At 43.5% G+C, this 20,992-nt stretch overlaps 1 protein-coding gene across 1 annotated transcript in view; it reads right to left on the bottom strand.

The window, feature by feature from the left end:
* LOC126334554 (adenosine deaminase-like) overlaps nucleotides 1-10,850 on the bottom strand; it is a 149,684-nt gene extending 138,834 nt beyond the window's left edge. Inside the window, exon 1 of the mRNA XM_049996930.1 lies at nucleotides 10,697-10,850. Coding sequence (XP_049852887.1) covers nucleotides 10,697-10,741 — 45 coding nt within the window. The 5' untranslated portion in view covers nucleotides 10,742-10,850. The remainder of the gene's footprint in view (nucleotides 1-10,696) is intronic.
* Between the last annotated feature and the right edge of the window lie 10,142 nt (nucleotides 10,851-20,992).

The raw sequence follows: 20,992 nt of genomic DNA, 5'->3' as shown, positions 1-20,992 counted from the left end.
TTTGTGAACTTATCATTTCTGAGAACGCATGCTGTTACAGCGTGATTACCTGTAAATGCCACATTAATGCAATAAATGCTCCAAATGATGTCCGTCAACCTCAATGCATTTGGCAATACGTGTAACGACATTCCTCTCAACAGCGAGTAGTTCGCCTTCCGTAATGTTCGCACATGCATGGCAATTCACTGACGCATGTTGTCAGGCGTTGTCGGTGGATCACGACAGCAAATATCCTTCAACTTTTTCCACAGAAAGAAATCCGGGGACGTCAGATCCGGTGAATGTGCGGGCCATGGTATGGTGCTTCGACGACCAATCCACCTGTCACGAAATAAGCTATTCAATACCGTTTCAACCGCACGCGAGCTATCTGCCGGACACCCATCATCTTGGAAGTACATCGCCATTCTGTCATGTAGTGAAACATCTTGTAGTAAAATCGGTAGAACATTACGTAGGAAATCAGCATACAATGCACCATTTAGATTGCCATCGATAAAATGGGTGCCAATTATCCTTCGCCCCATAATCCCGCACCATACATTAACCCGTCAAGGTCGCTGATGTTCCACTTGCCGCAGCCATCGTGGATTTTCCGTTGCCCAATAGTGCATATTATGCCAGTTTACGTTACCGCTGTTGGTGAATGACGCTTCGCCGCTATATAGAACGAGTGCAAGAAATCTGTCATCGTACCGTAATTTCTCTTGTGCCCAGTGGCAGAACTGTACACGACGTTCAAAGTCGTCGTCATGCAATTCCTGGTGCATAGAAATATGGTACGGGTGCAATCGATGTTGACGTAGCATTCTCAACACCGACGTTTTTGAGATTCCCGATTCTCGCGCAATTTGTCTGCTACTGAGGTGCGGATTAGCCGCGACAGCAGCTAAAACACCTACTTGGGCACAATCATTTGCTGCAGGTCGTTGCTGATGTTTCAAATGTGGCTGAACACTTCCTGTTTCCTTAAATAACGTAACTATCCGGCGAACGGTCGGGCCACTTGGATGATGTCGTCCAGGATACCGAGCATCATACATAGCACACGCCCGTTGGGCATTTTGATCACAATAGTCATACATCAACACGATATCGACCTTTTCCGCAGTTGGTAATCGGACCATTTTAACACGAGTAATGTATCACGAAGCAAATACCGTCCGCACTGGCGGAATGTTACGTGATACTACGTACTTACACGTTTATGACTATTAGAGCGCCATCTATCACAAAGTGAAAAATGTGGCCCAACTAAAACATTCATATTTCTTTACGTACTACACAAATATGTTAAAAAAATTAGGGTTCATATTTTTAAAAAATGTGCACTTGATATCCGTTTGACCTATGGCTGCGCCATCTGGCGGGCCAACCATAGCGCCATCTGGTTTCCCCCTTCAAGCTAGACGAGTTTCGTTATGTGTAGTTTTTTCGTTTGATGCTTATTTCGTGAGATATTTGGCCCGTTCACTATCAATGGACCACCCTGTATAAGACAACAAGTGTCTGGCCGCAGTTCTTAGATCGGTTACTGCTGAAACAATGGCAGGTTATCAAGATAAGTGAGTTTGAACATGGTGTTAAATAGTCGGTGCACGGGCGATGGGACAAAGCGTATTCGAGGTAGCAATGAAGTGGGGATTTTCCCGAACGATTCCCGAACGACCATTTCCGAGAGTACCGTGAATATCAGGAATCCGGTAAAACATCAAATCTCCGACATTACCGCGGCCGGAAAAAGATCCTGCAAGAACGGGACCAACGACGACTTATGAGAATCGTTCAACGTGACAGAATTGCAACCCTTCCGCAAATTGCTGCAGATTTCAATGCTGGGCCGTCAACAAGTGTCAGCGTGCGAACCATTCAACGAAACATCATCGATATGGGCTTTCGGAGCCGAGCTCCCACTCGTGTACCTTCGATGACTGCACGACACAAAGCTTTACGCCTCGCTTGGACCCGTCAGCGCCGACAGTGGACTGTTGAGGAATGGAAACATGTTGCCTGGACGAACGAGTCTCGTTTCAAATTGTGTAGAGCGAATGGAATCATGAATACATGGACCCTGCATGTCAGCAGGGAAATGTTCAAGCTTGTGGAGGCTCTGTAATGGTGTGGGTCGTGGGAAGTTCGAGTGATATGGGACCCCTGGCACATCTAGATACGACTCTGACAGGTGCACGTGCGTAAGCATTCTGTCTGAGCACCTGCGTCCATTCATTTCCATTGTGCATTCCGACGGACTCTGGCAATTCCAGCAGGACAATGCGATACCCCAGACGTCCAGAATTGATACAGAGTGGTTCCAGGAACACTCTTCTGAGTTTAACACTTTCGCTGGCCACCAAACTCCCCAGACGTGAACATTATTGAGCATATTTGGGATGCCTTGCAGCGTGCTATTCAGAAGAGATCTCCACTCCCTCGTACTCTTACGGATTTATGGACAGCCCTCCAGGATTAATGGTGTCAATTCCCTCCAGCACCACTTCAGACATTAGTCGAGGCCATTCCATGTCGTTTTGCGGAACTTCTGCGAGCTCGCGAGGGTCTTACACGACATTAGGCCGGTGTACCAGTTTCTTCGGCTCTTCAGTATAGGTGCCCAAACCATCAGCAAACCGCCACCACGTAAATTCGGCCAGAAGTTGCAAACAGTGTGCAACGAGAATCAACGCGTCCAAATGACCTTCTCCCATTGCTCCATAGCCTAGGTTTTGGGGCTTCGGCACCACGTTTACCAGTTACGGGCAGCTCGTCTTGCAGTTCCTTGCTTTGTATTGTTTGGATGCTGAAAAGAGTTCACCAGTGCTAAATTCAGTTCTGCGGTGCCTTTCGGTGCTGTCGTGCTCTTACTTTGCGTCACAATCCTCATCAATGATCGTGTGTCACGATCACTCAACACACACTTTCGTCTCCGTTATGACAGCGGTTGATGTTTTTCTGCTTCCCCTGGATGTGGTATAAACCTCTGATATGTTGCTTCTTGCCCGCAAACACTTCGGCTACCTCGGTTACGAAAGCTCCCACCATACGAGCTCCAACAATTCACTTAGCTCTAACATAATGCTTTCACGCCTACACAGAAAACAGTTCTGACAACAACTAACATTTTCAATGTATTGAGGACGCATAGGTGCCGTTCGTGGTCAAATGCTGAATAACAGCTTGCAGGTTTGGCTAGTAATTGCATGTATGTTCAAGCATACATTTCTCGTGTATTTTCATATTTTTGTCCAATCCTTTTATGTTTTCAATAGCAGAGACATTTAAAAATCTTAAATAGAATTCATTCTAAGAAGTCTATATAGGAGATATTGATTTTCAAAAGGAAATACAGGAATATTGTGCGTACTCCTTATTATGGTGGGGGCTGAAAGTTAGATCAGCCTAATCATCGCTTGCCCGCTCAGAATTTTTTCCCCTGGTCCATTCTTGAGTGGAATGAGCATCAGGGTATTTGTTGTTGTTGTTGTTGTGGTCTTCAGTCCTGAGACTGGTTTGATGCAGCTCTCCATGCTACTCTATCCTGTGCAAGCTTCTTCATCTCTCAGTACTTACTGCAACCTACATCCTTCTGAATCTGCTCGGTGTATTCATCTCTTGGTCTCCCTCTACGATTTTTACCCTACACGCTGCCCTCCAATACTAAATTGGTGATCCCTTGATGCCTCAGAACATGTCCTACCAACCGATCCCTTCTTCTAGTCTAGTTGTGCCACAAATTTCTCTTCTCCCCAATCGTATTGAATACGTCCTCATTAGTTATGTGATCTACCCATCTAATCTTCAGCATTCTTCTGTAGCACCACATTTCGAAAGCTTCTATTCTCTTCTTGTCCAAACTATTTATCGTCCATGTTTCACTTCCATACACGGCTACACTCCATACAAACACTTTCAGAAACGACTTCCTGACACTTACATCAATACTCGATGTTAACAAATTTCTCTTCTTCAGAAACGCTTTCCTTGACATTACAAGTCTACATTTTATATCCTCTCTACTTCGACCGTCATCAGTTATTTTGCTCCCCAAATAGCAAAACTCCTTTACTACTTTAAGTGTATCATTTCCTAATCTAATACCCTCAGCATCTCCCGACTTAATTTGACTACATTCCATTATCCTCGTTTTGCTTTTGTTAATGTTCATCTTATATCCTCCTTTCAAGACGCTATCCATTCCGTTCAACTGCTCTTCCAAGTCCTTTGCTGTCTCTGACAGAATTACAATGTCATCGGCGAACCTCAAAGTTTTTACTTCGTCTCCATGAATTTTAATACCTACTCCAAATTTTTCTTTTGTTTCCTTTACTGCTTGCTCAATATACAGATTGAATAACATCGTGGAGAGGCTACAACCCTGTCTCACTCCTTTCCCAACCACTGATTCCCTTTCATGCCCTTCAACTCTTGTAACTGCCATTTCGTTTCTGTACAAATTGTAAATAGCCTTTAGTTCCCTGTATTTTACCCCTGCCACCTTCAGAATTTGAAAGAGAGTATTCCAGTCAACATTGTCAAAAGCTTTCTTTAAGTCTACAAATGCTAGAAACGTAGGTTTGCTCTTCCTTAATCTAGCTTTCAAGATAAGTCGTAGGGTCAGTATTGCCTCACGTGTTCCAACATTTCTACGAAATCCAAACTGATCTTCCCCGAGGTCGGCTTCTACTAGTTTTTCCATTCGTCTGTAAATAATTCGCGTTAGTATTTTGCAGCTGTGACTTATTAAACTGATAGTTCGGTAATTTTCACATCTGTCAACACCTGCTTTCTTTGGGTTTGGAATTATTATATTCTTCGTGAAGTCTGAGGGTATTTCGCCTGTCTCATACATCTTTCTCACCAGATGGTAGAGTTTTGTCAGGACTGGCTCTCCCAAGTCTGTCAGTAGTTCCAATGGAATGTTATCTACTCCCGGGGCCTTGTTTCGACTCAAGTCGAGTATTTAGCTTACAACAATTTCTGTCCCGCAGTACGGAGGTTTTGTGCGGATGTCTCGCGGCAGAGGGCGCCCGGCACGCCTCGTGTAGCCGTTGGCTCAGCTGGCGACCCTGCTGACCGCACCGCAACTGCGTGTACTGACCGAGTTTCTGCAGCGCGTGCTGTGGGCATATCTGCTACTGGTTATCACCGACTAATCGCACGGCCAGCTGACGGAACATTTACGGCGCAGCACTTTGCTAGGATTTCTGTCTTTCAAGTCAGTCAGGCGAATCGTTTTTCCTCATTGCAAGTCTTATCCTGTATTTAATTTCCCGTTTCCCTGTAGCTTCTGACACGAAGCCGAAGCTTACAAACGCCGATTCACCTAGCTCCGTTTTTACGCATTCTTTGACGGCCGCTTTGGTAAAAGGCCAATGTCATGCGACAGAAGCGTGTTTTCATAGCTGACATCAGTTACTGAAGAAGGCAGAAGATGTGGCGTATCCGTAGTTACATGAGTCATTGCAAATAAGTAAGAATATGTTTTCGGATGATTTTTATTTACATCACTAACGGGAAAATATACAGGGTGAACTGAATTCCACCGATAAGTTTTCTGAGATCGTTCACGGATGTTTTACGAGTATTTTGGTATAAGGGTCTCTAGTAATTCGTTATAGAGTCGTTACTGTAATTGCAATTTGAGTTATAAGGAGCATTTAAATAAAAACGAGGGAGGTGGAAAAATGTAAACTGTTTATTGTTTCAGAAGTAATCCCATAACTGTTAATACACTTATCCCACTGTGAAACAAGACAGTCAGAGCCTTCAATGAAAAATGTTTGCGGTTGCCTATGCAACCATGATTGTACGCAGGTTTGCACCTTTTCGTTCGGAGGAAGTCGATGACCACGAATGTCTCTCTCCAAGACGCCAAAAGTATAAAAATAACTTGGGGAGGTATCGGATCTGTGTGGAAGATGTGTAAGGGGTTCCCAGCGAAACTTCTGCAGCGCAGTCAGAACAACTTTGGTAACATATGGACCCGCCTTTATACAGTCCCGATCTCTCCCTAAGCGATTTGGAGCTCTGAAGAAAGACATTCGTGGCCATAGGTTTGCTTCGGACCAAGAGATGCAGGTTGGGCCACAGTCAAAGTTGCGCAGGCAACTGCAAACATTTTTCCATGTTGGTATTGGCCGCGTTGTCTCACAGCGGGATTAATGTATTAACAGTTATTATAACTGATTTTGAAATAATAAACAGTTTACTTCATTGTTTCCATCTGTCTCGTTTTCAGTTGGCTGCCCCTTGTATTTGGTTTGTTACCGCAATTAGTTTAGTTTCCGTGATTTTACCGTTGTAAAAAAGCCTGCAATATACGATCATCAAAATGCACAACACAAAACACAAAGTGAAGCAACATATCTCAGACGCAAAATTATATTGACGTTATTATCGCTGCGGTAGCAACTCAGCGTAGCGGCATTGTGCCGCTCTTCTACAACATTCATTGAACTTATCCACGAGATGCATGTCGACACACTCTTCACTAATAAACCAATCTGCTCTGCGCTGTACCACCGTTAACGTACATGTAACGCTGACGGAAAAAAAAAAGTTCAAATGTGTGTGAGTTATTAAGGGACCAAACTGCAGAGGTCATCGGTCCCTAGCCGGCCGGGTTGGCCGAGCGGTTCTAGGCGCTTCAGTCTGGAACTGCGCGACCGCTACAGTCGCAGGTTCGAATCCTGCCTGGGGCATGGATGTGTGTGATGTCCTTAGGTTAGTTTGGTTTAAGTAGTTCTAGGGGGCTCTTGACCTCAGGTGTTAAGTCTCATAGTGCTCAGAGCCATTTGAACCATCATGGGTCCCTAGACTTAAACTATAATTAAACTAACCTATGCTAAGAACAACACACACACCCATGCCCGAGGGAGGACTCGAACCTCCGGTGGGAGGGGACGGAGAACAAATCCGACACAGAAACGAGCAACACTGAAAGCAAATTTGAGGCGGAAGAGTATAGTGGGCAGTACTGTTGTCAATAGAATGGAGTAAATTTGTTTCCCAACAAGACACACAATGCACATTTGTTCTATTGGAATACAGATGCCAAGATAAATGGGTGTAATGAGTCAAAGGAATTTCAACTACAGGGTGTCTCAAGCCTTTTGGGTCAAATTGAAACACATTATAGTGGATCTTCAACCGATTATATTGAAATAGGAAATTAATGGTCTGAAATGCATATTTATTGTGTTATGGGCATATGGCGCCCACACCGCATAACTGCAAAATAGTTCATACTAACAAATGTTCAAATGTGTGTGAAATCTTATGGCACTTAACTGCTAAGGTCATCAGTCCCTAAGCTTACACACTACTTAACCCAAATTATCCTAAGGACAAACACACACACCCATGCCCGAGGGAGGACTCGAACCTCCGCCGAGACCAGCCGCACGGTCCATGACTGCAGCGTCCGAGACCGCTCGGCTAATCCCGCGCGGCCTTCATACTAACTGTTCGAAGTGACGACCGCTAGTCTGAATGCATGCATGGCAACGGCGCATTCTCTCAAAGATCCCTGGTGTCTTTTGTACCAGGAGACAGGCAGCTTGGACCCTAGAAAGCAGGTCTTCATCCGTTTCTACGGGGTTTCATACACCAACAGCTTCAAGTAATGCCAGAAGAAAAAGTCGACAGGTGTGAGATCCTGCGATCGTGCTGACCATGCGAGAGGACCTCCCCTTCCAGGCCAACGATGAGGCTACGTGTCATTCAGGACATTAATTTCGGACTGGGCTGATGCACCGCCCAGTTGAAACCAAAACCCTTTCACGGACAACAAGGAATACTGTCTCCGAGGACTGCGCTCGTCACATGACACACGTGTTCTGAGCTAAGTTGTGTACAGTATGTCTGTTTGGTGGTCAGAGGCGTACACTGTTTATCACCAGCTGCATGTGTACAACAGACAACCGGGATCTCTACGAAAATGCGGCAAAACTGCTTGTGCCATTGCAATACATGCTCTGAGACGCGGTTGCCGCTTTGAACAATTACTATGAGCTGCGTTGTTATTATCCGGCGTACGCTCTTCATGTCACAACATAATAAATATGCTTTTCCAACCCATGGTTCTCTATCTCAATATAATCGGCTTTAGACCCACTATCGCCTGATTCAATTTGACCCAAAGGTTTGGGACACCGTGTATTTGTGACGAGCCACTGGAAAATACATCTACATCTACATCCACACTCAGCAAAACAGTGTGATGGTTCAAATGGGTCTGAGCACTATGCGACTTAACTTCTGAGGTCATCAGTCGCCTAGAACTTAGAACTAATTAAACCTAACTAACCTAAGGACATCACATACATCCATGCCCATGGCAGGATTCGAACCTGCGACAGTAGCGGTCGCTCGGCTTCAGACTGTAGCGCCTAGAACCGCACGGCCACTCTGGCCGGCAAACCAGTGTGAAGTGCATGGGAAATGGTATGTTCCATCGTACCGGCAATTAAAGATTTTTCCCGTTCCGTGCACGTATGGAGCGAGGGAAGAATGATCGTTTTTAAATGCCTCTGTGTGTTCTGTAATTAATCTAACTTTGTTCTCACGATCCTTATAGGAGCGATATGAAGGGAGGTCCTTATACCAAAATGCTCGGAAAATATCCCGAAACAACATCAGAAATAGTGTCGGCGGTGTTCGACTTCGCTCTATGTATGTGGAAATTACTGTTGTAGGATGTGAGGTCCGCCAGTTAAGTGGAAATTACTGTTGCCTGTAGAGGACTGTTATTTATATTTGAGGATATCTTTCGAAAGCACCTTAAGAGCGCGAGAAACGTCACTGGTTTGAAAATAATTGAACACATGTTGTCGAAATTACACACAATGACCGTAAATATGTTTCATTTCGTCGCTAGAAAAAAAAAAGAAAAATATTATTCTGATTGCACGCAATATATCCAAATGCATGACTATTCAGATATAAGAAACTATCCATAAGTTGACTTCAAGATATTTACTCAGCTAAATAAAATACTTACGAGCAACAGTATTAAAGAAATTTTCTTGCCCACGATATTTTGTTTGTTATCTTGAGGTTATTACAGATAATTAAAATACACCATCACAAGCAGGATTCTGGAAATACGGTTCTACCTTGAACAAACACAAATTCTTTTTGTGTAACACCTGAACACGGCGAAGTTTTACCATCGTCAGCGATTTCGTTTATTTTCTTAGTGTCACGTGGCTGTCTTAGATTTGCAGTACATTATATAATAAAATCCAGATTGCTACCATGGTAGTTAAATGATGTATTTATTATGATGTATCCATTTCGGCTAAAATGCCATCTTCAGACTATCTGCGAAAATGATGATGATGTTTGGTTTGTGGGGCGCTCAACTGCGCGGTCATCAGCGCTCGCACAAAGTTCCAATTTTTACACAGTCGATTTTCTTTTCGCAGTCCAATCTAGTCACTCTCACAAATGATGATGATGAAATGATGAGGACAACACAAACACCCAGTCCCTGGGCGGAGAAAATCCCCAACCCCACCGGGAATCGAACCGGGACCCCGTGATCCAGAGGCAGCGACACTAAGACTATCTGCGAAAGTGACATAATATTTTATATTTTATTGTAATGATAGTTAACCACATTTTCTGATATACTGTGTAAATTTGGTAGTTATTTCGATATATCATCAGTAATCGCTGTTACTCTGTATCATATTACAACATGGTGTAGATTTACGACTCTTAGGCTATGAGCTGTTTTGCGGTTTGCCCCTATTGTTTGGTCTTTTGTTGTAATTTTTTATAATTTGACGTTTTTCGTATATGACAGATTGTCCAAATATCAATCTGTCAAATCCGACGATAAAACTTCATATTTTACAAACTACAATAAAGAACCATTAATAACAGGAGCAAAACACAGAATCGCAGATGATATATGGACGTAAGTACCTAAGTTTTATGTCAGAAAATATGATTAACAAACATAATAAGAAAACAAAAAATGATATCTCACTTCCGTAGATGGTCTGAAGATGGCATTACAGCCGAAATGTATCCATCACAATAAATACATCATTAAACTACAATAGCAGTTACATAAATTTTATTACACAATGTCTGTAAGAGATATCTTCTACGCCGCAGGCCAATTGGGTGGTAAATTTGATGTTTTGCTCGAGTTTGTCGTTTTTTGTTGATTCAGCTTTTTCATGCCTCTACAGGGTACGTAACGAGTGCGAGATACAAGGCACAGCTTACACACCCAGTGGGGACATGATAAAGCGGAGTTAACAAAAGATGACAAACTGGATCAAAATATCAGCCGCACTACAAATGTCATTCAGTCACATAAATATCAATATGTGATACTTAGAAAATAAATGAACCCACTGACGATGATGAAAGTTCACAGAAACATGTTTGGGTTTTAAACAAGAAGAATTTGTGTTCGCTCAAGGAAGAACCGTATTTTAGTTATTACATATTAGAAAGCAAACTTGGAGCATAAGTCAGCATCAACCACAAGATGAATAGAACTCTACTTTGACATCTACGGTGCAGCTGAAAGTCCATCACTTCTCACTGAGGACATAAACAGCATCGCGATGCCAAGATTGACAGTCGGTTTATAACTGGAATATTTCGAAATTTGCGGTGAACACACAGAAATTAAAGTGGGAGACTCCAGAACTAAATTTCAGAAAGCACTTACCCTAGATTTGGGCAGATTTTTGAGAGCGTTTTGGGATGGATTCATATTAGCAAGCGCAGGTGTGAAGCAGAGTACGTGCGAACGCGCCGAGTCGCAAACGAAGACTGTGAGACGCGTGTCAGTGCTTCTGGGAGCGCGGTTTTTAACGTCACATCGTTCCCGTTGCGCCTATGGTTGAGATCTTTTTAATCCTGGCGCCAATAGTTTTCTCCGTCTCTGACAGGTGGTGACACTGTGCTGCGGGAAGCTAGTACAGCCATCCTGCCGGCAGATGGCAACTGCGGCTGTACCTGCAACTCGCGCAGTTACTTCAAGTCGCACCTCTTTTCACTGAGCTTTACAGAATTTTGAGCTTGACGGAATTTGCTCTAATACGGTAAAAAACTATTCAAAACGTAAGTTTGAATTTTGTCGTTTTATCACTTCATATTAACTTTAGAAGGAACGATATTTCTGTTGAACATGTACTTCCTTAGACGAACATTGGTAACCTACAGCTGCAATGATTAATTGTTCTGTTTTTGTTCAGTAAATGCTCAAAAGGAATGCACACTTGCAGACAGAAGATCATAAAATATTACAATTTTTACCGTTTATAGAGTGTGTGTATTTCACTGCACACCGCAGCGCAAGCCGACAAGTGCTTCATGTTTGCAAGAGCCCTCACCAGTCGAATTTCGCTATGTTTTTTTTAAATTTCCGGCCATTTTCTGATGAAGTGAAGATTTTCTAACGAAGCGGACGTCAGCGAACCCTCCATGAAGTTTCTTGAGTACAGAATGTTCAACTTCCAATAGAATCGGCACAACCGCCTTGATATTACGTTTTGTGCAACGAGTACTACATACAGCACATAGTGACTGAGCGATGATCAATGAATGTTCCATTCCGCCAATGTACTGCAAAATTTCCTCAAGGATTAAGAGTACGCCCCAGACAATGAATCGGTGTGCTGAACACCATTACATCAGTATTTACTTCATTTACAGATTAATAATTGTAGCTATTATGAGTAATATGTTTTAGGTTGGTTGGTACCCCCAAGTAGCGTGGCACAAGTAAGCAGGCAGGCCAGGACGCATGGCAGCAAAACGGACAGTCTATACTGAAGGCGTAGTCCACTTCGCGACACTGTTACATTCGTGCAGAAACCTTCAGATAGTAAATTATTTGATGTGTTTATGGGAAGACTCCTAAAACTACAGTACGTCACTGAAGTGGGTACATATTAATCTCTACCTGTACCCCTAGCATCCTACGTAAATGTACGATCTGCAATTAATATACAACAGTAACCAACAAAATTTCACTTTTTATCTGTATCTTTAATTTTTATACTTCCGTAAGTTCTGAGCATGAAAATGGTCGTTGAGATGCAAGCTTTGCTCTAGTTTTTTAGCTATTCCACTTTTCCGAATTACCCTTATAATATAAGTATTTAGAGAACGTTATAATGTCGCTTAAGGTAAAATCGATTTTCCTGTAGTTTTTATAAAGTTACTAGAGATTCTCAAAAGACTGAACAGCAGTGATCAGCCAGTATTGGTGTACAGCAGTAATCAGCCAGTACTGGTATAATCCACTTTACCTTTGTACATTTCTTGCATCTCAGAATTTTCGTGGAGGAAATTCCTTCCTTTTCGTCGCCTGCAGTTTTCGGGGTAGGCGTCCTAGTCACAACGCAAGAGGGTAGCTTTAATAACGAGTTTCACCTTAGATTCCCATATCACTGCAGAATATTTTCGGATAGATCCTTGTAGTTGGAGCCTTCTCACTTCTAAAGAAGTTGGCAGATTTCTTGAACAAAGAAATTAGCTGGTCAACTTCTCATTACCTGTAAGAATACGTCTGAATTATTAGAATGGTCAACAGTAGGTGGATTGTTCGTGAGTACTTTGTGTAATATCGATGTAAGTAACTGTCCCGCAGGTCTGTCTGACTGATTCTGTTAAGTAACGGTTCAAACTTGAAAGACTGTTCGGAGAGGATGTGGTGATATTATAGTGGTGCAGTCTAATGTTAGAAGTCGATTTTCGGTGATAAGTACTGTGACACGGAAAAACTACATCTCTTGCTGTAGCTGGAGATAAGGGTGTAAAAGGCCTATTACGTCATCCTTAAAATCACAAGTCTACTCTACTTGTCAAATTGCTGACTGAAAGTGGACTGCTGAGATAAAATTAGTAAATAACCTTAAACCTCCAGAAGAAGTTTCCGAAGAAAACTGATCCTTCACCTACCCTGTTTATATGGTTGCAGCGAATGCATAATGGTTCGTTGCTACGGGAGACGTAAGCGGTATGTGTGAAGGTTAGTGTGTACATCTGAGCTTCCCTACTGGCGTCCCGCCCACGCATTAGAGCGACTCTGGGGCGGAAGCTATACGTACTTGGGGCATTGCAGGCAGCCCAAAACCAGCACCACGAAGAGGAAAGGATATTGCACGTTCTTATTGTAATTGGCCTCTGATGTTCCCTGTACGAAAAAAATAAGCAGATTGAGGAGGCGTGGAAATATCACGCCAGCAATATGTGGGAGACAAATACCTAAAAGTACTGATACGCATTCTCTTAGAGCAAGTTACTCTAATTTATAAAGAAGACCCAAAAAGTAAAGGAAGGAGATTCAAAATACATCTAATGACTGGCCAAGGGCGCTTCAAAAAAACAACTGCACACGATGGAAACGTAAAAGAAGCCCTAAGTGCACACTATATGGTGTGGTGGATGAATCAGCACCATATTTAATCTTCCGATGCGAAGCACTGGAGGCCAGAAGAACAAAATATTTGAGTCATTAATTGCAGAAGATACTGTGGCTAACGGAGATCTAGTAAAGTGACGATTACTGGTTAGTTTTTCTGGAATGTCAGGGAGAGATAACGAAAAATAAATTTAATTTCAGTGTGAACAACAGGGGTCTGAAGACCACTGTTCTTTTGTCTCCCTGGTAAGATCAAATGAAATCAAAAGGAAGAAGAGGGTTAGGAAAAAAATTATGTTTCTCACTAACTGAAACATTTGTGATCATTCATGTGACTATTTTAATGCCTCATCAACTTGTTCCAGCGTTATACAGGTCAATGACGTTATCTGCTTATATCTGATACACTCAAAGTCGTCGGCAATTTGAACAACATGTTCTAACATTTCTGCTCTCTTACTATTTATTACCACATTATTTTTGCTTCTCATCTCGGAATACAATCAACAAAAAAAGCTTGTTTTCTTTTTTTACCAAGTTCCTCTTAGTATCTCTTCTCCTCTGCCCAGCACCTTGCTACTATAAGTTTCGTTTCTCTTCAGTAATTTTCCAGCAGTATCTTAATTCTAGGGAATATCATATTACAGATCTTCGAATTTTTTTCGTGAACTAGAGAGAACCATTTGCGAACCAAGGTACACTATCAGATCAAAGGTATGGAGAGAAATATTAGCGAACATTAATATGGGGTTCGTCCGCCCTTCTCCTTTCTGGTGTTGGGGACACTTTGAATCAGCTGTTCGAATGTCTGTGGAGGAATGGCAGCCCATTCTTCCTCAAGAGCCGAAACGAGAAAAAGGCAGTGATGTTAGACGCTGACGTCTGGAACGAAGACGATGTTCCACCTCACCCCAAAGGTGTTCCATTGAGTGCAAATGGGCACTAAGGGTAGGCCAGTGCTTTTCAGGAATGTTATTGTCCACGAACCATTGTCTCAGAGATGCTACTTGAAGATAGGGTGCATCATCGCGCTGATACAATCACAGCTCCGAACATTTATCCGACGAACGTAGCACACAACGTTATCAAACGTGATCATATTCTCCCGCAAAAAGGTTTTTCTTCAACGTAATAAAGGGACCACACCATATCGACGAGAAATACCCCAATACCGTAACATCTCTCCTCCCAAGAAATGTACAGTTGGCACTACATATGACGGCAGGTAACCTTGTCCAGGCATTCGCCAAACCCTAAGACTTCCATCGGATTGCCACTGGGTAAAGCGTGATTCATCACTCCATATAAATTGTTTCCAGTCATCCACTGCCCAGTCTCATCGCTCTTTACACTATCCAAGCGTGGCTTAGACTACATGCGTGGCTTATGAGGAGCTGCTCGATCATTGTACTCCATCCTTTTTAACTCTCTACGCGCAGTCACTGTGCAAGCTGGACTGTTGGTAGCACTTGGGAACCTACGGGTAATTCCTTCCGCTGTTTCCATGCGATTTTTACAACCAACCTCCGAAATTTCTTTAAATTCAGTACCGCCATTGTTTATTTGCAGTGTTCTATTGACACAATCATGATTTCGGCTTCAAAGTGCCATTATCAAGTGTTTTCTCCAATGCACGTTTAGCTGGTCTTGAAGTAGCTTTAGTCTTAATGTTAATGTAATTTGGTATACTTGTTCAGTTCTGCATTTTTTGTTAAATCTAATACACTCAACAGCTTTCAATAATTTTATCTTCAGCCGTTGGAAGCGAATTACATCCTCAAACGCTTGGCTAGGCACACATTTAACATTGTTTTTTCATAATGCGGGGCCACAGTCATGATATACACTACTGGCCGTTAAAATTGCTACACCACGAAGATGACGTGCTACAGACGCGAAATTTAACCGACAGGAAAAATATGCTGTGATATGCAAATGACCAGCTTTTCAAAGCATTCACACAAGGTTGGCGTCGGTGGCGACACCTCCAACGTGCTGACATGAGGAAAGTTTCCAACCGATTTCTCATACACAAATAGCAATTGCCTGGCATTGCCTGGTGAAACGTTGTTGTGATGCCTCGTGTAAGGAGGAGAAATGCGTACCATCACGTTTCCGACTTTGATAAAGGTCGGATTGCAGCCTATCGGGATTGCGGTTTATCGTATCGCGACATTGCTGCTCGCGTCGTTCGAGATCCAATAACTGTTAGCATAATATGGAATCGGTGGGTTAAGGAGGGTAATACGGAACGCCGTGCTGGATCCCAACGGCCTCGTATCACTAGCAGTCGAGATGACAGGCATCTTATCCGCACGGCTGTAACGCATCGTGCAACCACGTCTCGATCCCTGAGTCGACAGATGCGGACGTTTGCAAGACAACAACCATCTGCACCAACAGTTCGACGCGTTTGCAGCAGCACGGACTACCAGCTCGGAGACCGTGGCTGCGGTTACCCTTGACGCTGCATCACAGATAGGAGCGCCTGCGACGGTGTACTCAACGACGAACCTGGGTGCAGGAATGGCAAAACGTCATTTTTTCGGATGAATCCAGGTTCTGTTTACAGCATCACGATGGTCGCATCCGTGCTTGGCGACATCGCGGTGGACGCACATTGAAAGCGTATATTCGTCATTGCCATACTGGAGTGTCACCCGGCGTGATGGTATGGGGTGCCATTGGTTACATTTCTCGGTCAACTCTTGTTCGCATTGACGGCACTTTGAACAGTGGAGGTTACATGTCAGATGTGTTCCGACCCGTGGCTCTACCCTTCATTCGATCCCTGCGAAACCCCACATTTCAGCAGGATAATGAAAGATCGCATGTTGCAGGCCCTGTACGGGCCTTTCTGGATACAGAAAATGTCCGACTGCTGCCCTGGCCAGCACATTCTCCAGATCTCCCACCAATTGAAAACGTCTGGTCAATGGTGGACGAGCAACTGGCTCGTCACAATATTCCAGGCACTATTCTTGATGAACTGTGGTATCGTGTTGAAGCTGCACGGGCAGCTGTATTTGTACACGCCATCCAAGCCCTGTTTGACTCAATGCCCAGGCGTATCAAGCCCGTTCTTACGGTTAGAGGTGGTTGTTCTGGGTACTGATTTCTCAGGATCTATGCACTCAAATTACGTGAAAATTTATTCACATCTCAGTTCTAGTATAAAATATTTGTCCAATGAATACCCGTTTATCATTTGTATTTCTTCTTGGTGTAGCAATTTTAATGGCCAGTAGTGTATTTCTGTAAAGAAATATTTATGATTGTGGCCCCGCTTTATGAAGAAATTATTAAACCCTCCGCAAAGATCGACAGTCCCTGCCCGTCTGCACATGAGGTATGCCTGTTTTCGGTTTATCTGTGGTTATACCTTCGCGAAGCCACTGATGACATCACCAACAGTCGACTGGACAGCTTTAGAATGGTTGGAACGTCCCCGAAGTATTTGTTACTCATGCGGCATCGAATGACTAGTAGGCCTTCACGTCTTAACTCACTGAGCTCTCCTGATAGCCGTTCTGCTGTTATTGCTTCTCTACCACCAACACAATACTGCCTCCTATTACATCAGCGAGTCCGGCTATCTCGCCATCTAGTGGACGATTTCGAATTACATATGACTGTCCGGAAAATTCTGAGCAGATACAGAATTTTAACCAATTCTTCTAGCACTGTTATTTCTAATAGTGAAACAGTAGTTGGACGAACCAAATTAATTCGTTTTTATATCAGTTCTGCACAGCATTATTTGTTGGACTTTCGCTTGAGAACAGAAGATATGATACAACTGCAATGTTACTTTACGTATCAATAGTGTTCCTCATTTCTAGCACTTGGCTAACACAAATCGGTCATCTTTCTCTGATATCGATCTGTATCCTTCTCATACTTCTGTATAAAGTTAACGGATAATCTACACAAAAATTAGTTAGAATATCAGAGCGCTGTACAAGACGTCGACTTATTAGAGGTGGTATGCCTGTCCCTTCCTTTGAGCTGTAAACTGACTTACACATTCAGTTATAGCTTCACGTCTCGCTGGGGCCCGTCAACGCCGACATTAACTATTGATGACTGGAAACATGTTGCTGGTCGGACAACTCTTGTTTCAAATGTATCGAGTGGATGAACGGGTACGGGTATGGAGACAACCTCATGAATCCATGGACCCTGCATGTCAGCAGGGGACTCTTCAAACTGGTGGAGGCTCTGTAGTACTGAGGGGCGTGTGCCGCTGGAGTGACATGGGATCCGTAATACATCTAGATACGGTTCTCACTGGTGACACATACGTAAGTATCCTGTCTGATAACCTGCGTCCATTCAAGTCCATTGTGAATTCCGACGGACTTGGGCAATTCCAGCAAGACAATGCGACACCCCACACGTCCAGAATTGCTATACTATGGCTCCAGGAACATTCTTCTGAGTTTAAACACTTCCGCTGGACACCAAACACCCCAGACATGAAGATCATTGATAATATCTGGGATGACTTGTAACGTACTGTTCGGAACAGATCTCCATCCCCTCGTACTCTTCTGGATTTATGGACAACCCTGCAGGATTTATGGTGTCAGTTCCCTTCAGCACTACTTCAGACGTTTGTCGAGTCCACCCCACGTCGTGTTGTGGCACTTCTGCGTGCCCGCGGGGGACCTACACGATGTTCGGCGGGTGTGCCAATTTCCTTGACTCTTCTGTGTACTTGTACGTAGGAAACAATTTCGTTCTTCTTGTCCCGTAAAATTTCAGTACAAACTTACTTTCCGTTGTGTCTGTATAGTATACTTATTATCGGTGTGTCGTTAGTTTTGACTTATATCAGTGAGACCAGCACATTTACTGGGAATACCATCAAAAACTGGCGGTTGCTCAGTGAACGAAGGACGAATGTATGCTGACAAAATAAACAAACTTGTTATGGAACAGACTGGACTGGAAGACATAACTTCAGTGAATATGAAATAAAAAGGTTAGAACGTGTAGGCCTATGCAGGTGAGTGGTTGGTCGTAGCACCACGGATGTTTTTTGGTAGATTCCGAAAGGTAAGAAACAACAATTTAATGCGAGGTAGATAGATGGCACTGGAAAATATGCACTAGCAGCTTGGTTGTGTATAGTGATGGATGGAGAAGTCGTTGAAAGACTTTCCAGCATGAATAAGTATTATGATGATGACGTGTGTGACTGAGTGCTGACGTACAGGATGATCCATAGGTGGGGAACCACGCCTCTAAAAACAATAAACAGGAATTTAAAATCGGTTAGTATGACATGTAATAAAATGTCGTGTGACGAGGGCCTCCCGTCGGGTAGACCGTTCGCCTGGTGCAAGTCTTTCGATTTGACGCCACTTCGGCGACTTGCGCGTCGATGGAATGATGATGATTAGGACGACACAACACCCAGTCCCTGAGTGGAGAAAATCTCCGACCCAGCCGGGAATCGAAGCCGGACCCTTTGGATTGACAGTCTGTCGCGCTGACCACTCAGCTACCGGGGCGGACAGTATGATATGGGAGAGGGGGAAAACTGCCGAAGCTATGTTACTAACGTAGCGACCATTTTGGAGGCCGCCATATTTGACTTAACTAGTAATTATCAAATGTAGGCCTAAGGGGCTTCGTGTGACATATCAAACAGATAGAGAGTTACACGGGGATTACACTGGTGCCTTTCATTTGAGTACTCATTCTCGTGTTACGACAGATGTTTCTTCCTTACGGCTGGCGCAAGAGCTGATGGCGTAAATACAAGCCAAAAGCATTGAGATCGTTCTGATATCAAGAGAGAGAGGCAACCGTGTTATCGCAGAGGATTTCAGCTAACGCCATCCACACTGAATGCTCATTACCCAAAGCGCGCTGGTGACACTAATCGCAAAATTATATGAAACTGGCTCTTTTGCAGACAAACGGACTGCTAAGACGAATGAAATAAATTGTTACGAATGAAATAACATCAACCTCTATTCTGGCGTCGTTCAGTACTGGTTCGGAGCAATATTCGCCGCATCTCGCGGAAACTGGTGTCAGTCGAACGAGGTTGATATTTGATGCTTTTGCTCGGATTCAGGTACATGTGATGGTCGATGTCGATGAGGTATGGGTGAAGCGGGTAAAAATAACCTTACAACGAGCTAGACAACAAGTCGAGGCCACATGTAGCATCTGCCTTGCTCTGTACCAAATGTGACAGAACTCGAAAATGAATAAAGCTCTGCCCAGACGTTTTCCATAACTCTCATTCCATTTGACAAGCTGCATCGATGATGGGAGTTTCCAAAATGGCCACCAGGTTTTCCTCGGGTCATGGGAGAAGAAAGGTTACCCAAGAGACTCATGGGTTCAGCAGTAGAGGGTAGGCGGAGTCGGGGCAGACCAAGTAGAAGGTACCCGGATTCGGTTAAGAATGATTTTGAAGTAATATGTCATACGACTACGTTTTAAATTTCTGTCTGCCCACGTGCCTTTATTTTAGATGTATGGTTCTCCACTCACGAAGCATTCTATTAGTGTACCGATAAAATGAAGTTGGGCTGGCTCAATGCTTGCATAGTAGAAACCATCACCCTTTAGTACTATATGCAACAGAGTTAAAGATGTACACAGGTTGATCATGATCGTAACCTCGGTGTACAGACCATTATCCCCAAACGTTTCGAATGGAGTTTCAGGGTGGTCCCCGACACAACAAAACCATACACGTCTAGTTCTTTATTTTAGGGCCAGCCGGTGTGGCCGAGCGGTTCTAGGCGCTTCAGTCTGGAACGGCGCGACCGCTACGGTCGCAGGTTAGAATTCTGCCTCGGGCATGGATGTGTGTGATGTCCTTAGGTTAGTTAGGTTTAAGTAGTTCTAAGTTCTAGGGGACTGATGACCTCAGATGTTGAGTCCCATAGTGCTCAGAGCCATTTTTTGTACTTTAGGCATTTCTTGAAAATGGCCTAATGAGCCGGAAACAGGTTAGTAAGAAACAAATATCAATGGAACAAAACGCATTTGTTACGTACTATCTTGTATGGGGGACAACAGCAGTCATAAGTAGACGTCTTGAGTAATAACCGCTTGGCTGCTCTTGTAAATAATTTATCAAATACAGGTTTCGCAGCCTAGAAGCTAATTATTGGGTTACATATGGTGAATTATGACATTATAGTTGCAACAAGGGAAGGGCCGAACGTTTCTTGTCTATGAATAAATGACGCAATAAACGTTCATAGTACGCTTGAGGAACCCGATGATCCGCCAGCTGCATCACTTATTCATATATAGGAGCGTTCCATTCCATCTATGTTGTAACAATAATGTCATGATTAACCAGGTACTTCCACGCTACGAAATCAGTCGTTAAATAAAATATTTACAAGAGCAGCCAAGCCGTTATTATTCAAGAAGAAAACGATTTTGGTCTGTTTGTCACTCTCAAATCCTCCCAGGACTATACTATTTTGGCTCTCGAGTTTTTAATTACGACCGTCCTCCTCTGAAGCCACGCGATAGCTTAGCGGAGCGTCCTGACAATTTTACAGTGGTGTCCGCAGACGGACTGCAAAATCCGCATTCGGCTCTTGACAC

Source organism: Schistocerca gregaria, chromosome 2 (assembly GCF_023897955.1).
Source record: "Schistocerca gregaria isolate iqSchGreg1 chromosome 2, iqSchGreg1.2, whole genome shotgun sequence".
Lineage (NCBI taxonomy): Eukaryota > Metazoa > Arthropoda > Insecta > Orthoptera > Acrididae > Schistocerca > Schistocerca gregaria.
Note: the sequence above shows the minus strand (reverse complement) of the source record. Positions and strands in the feature narration are given on the sequence as shown.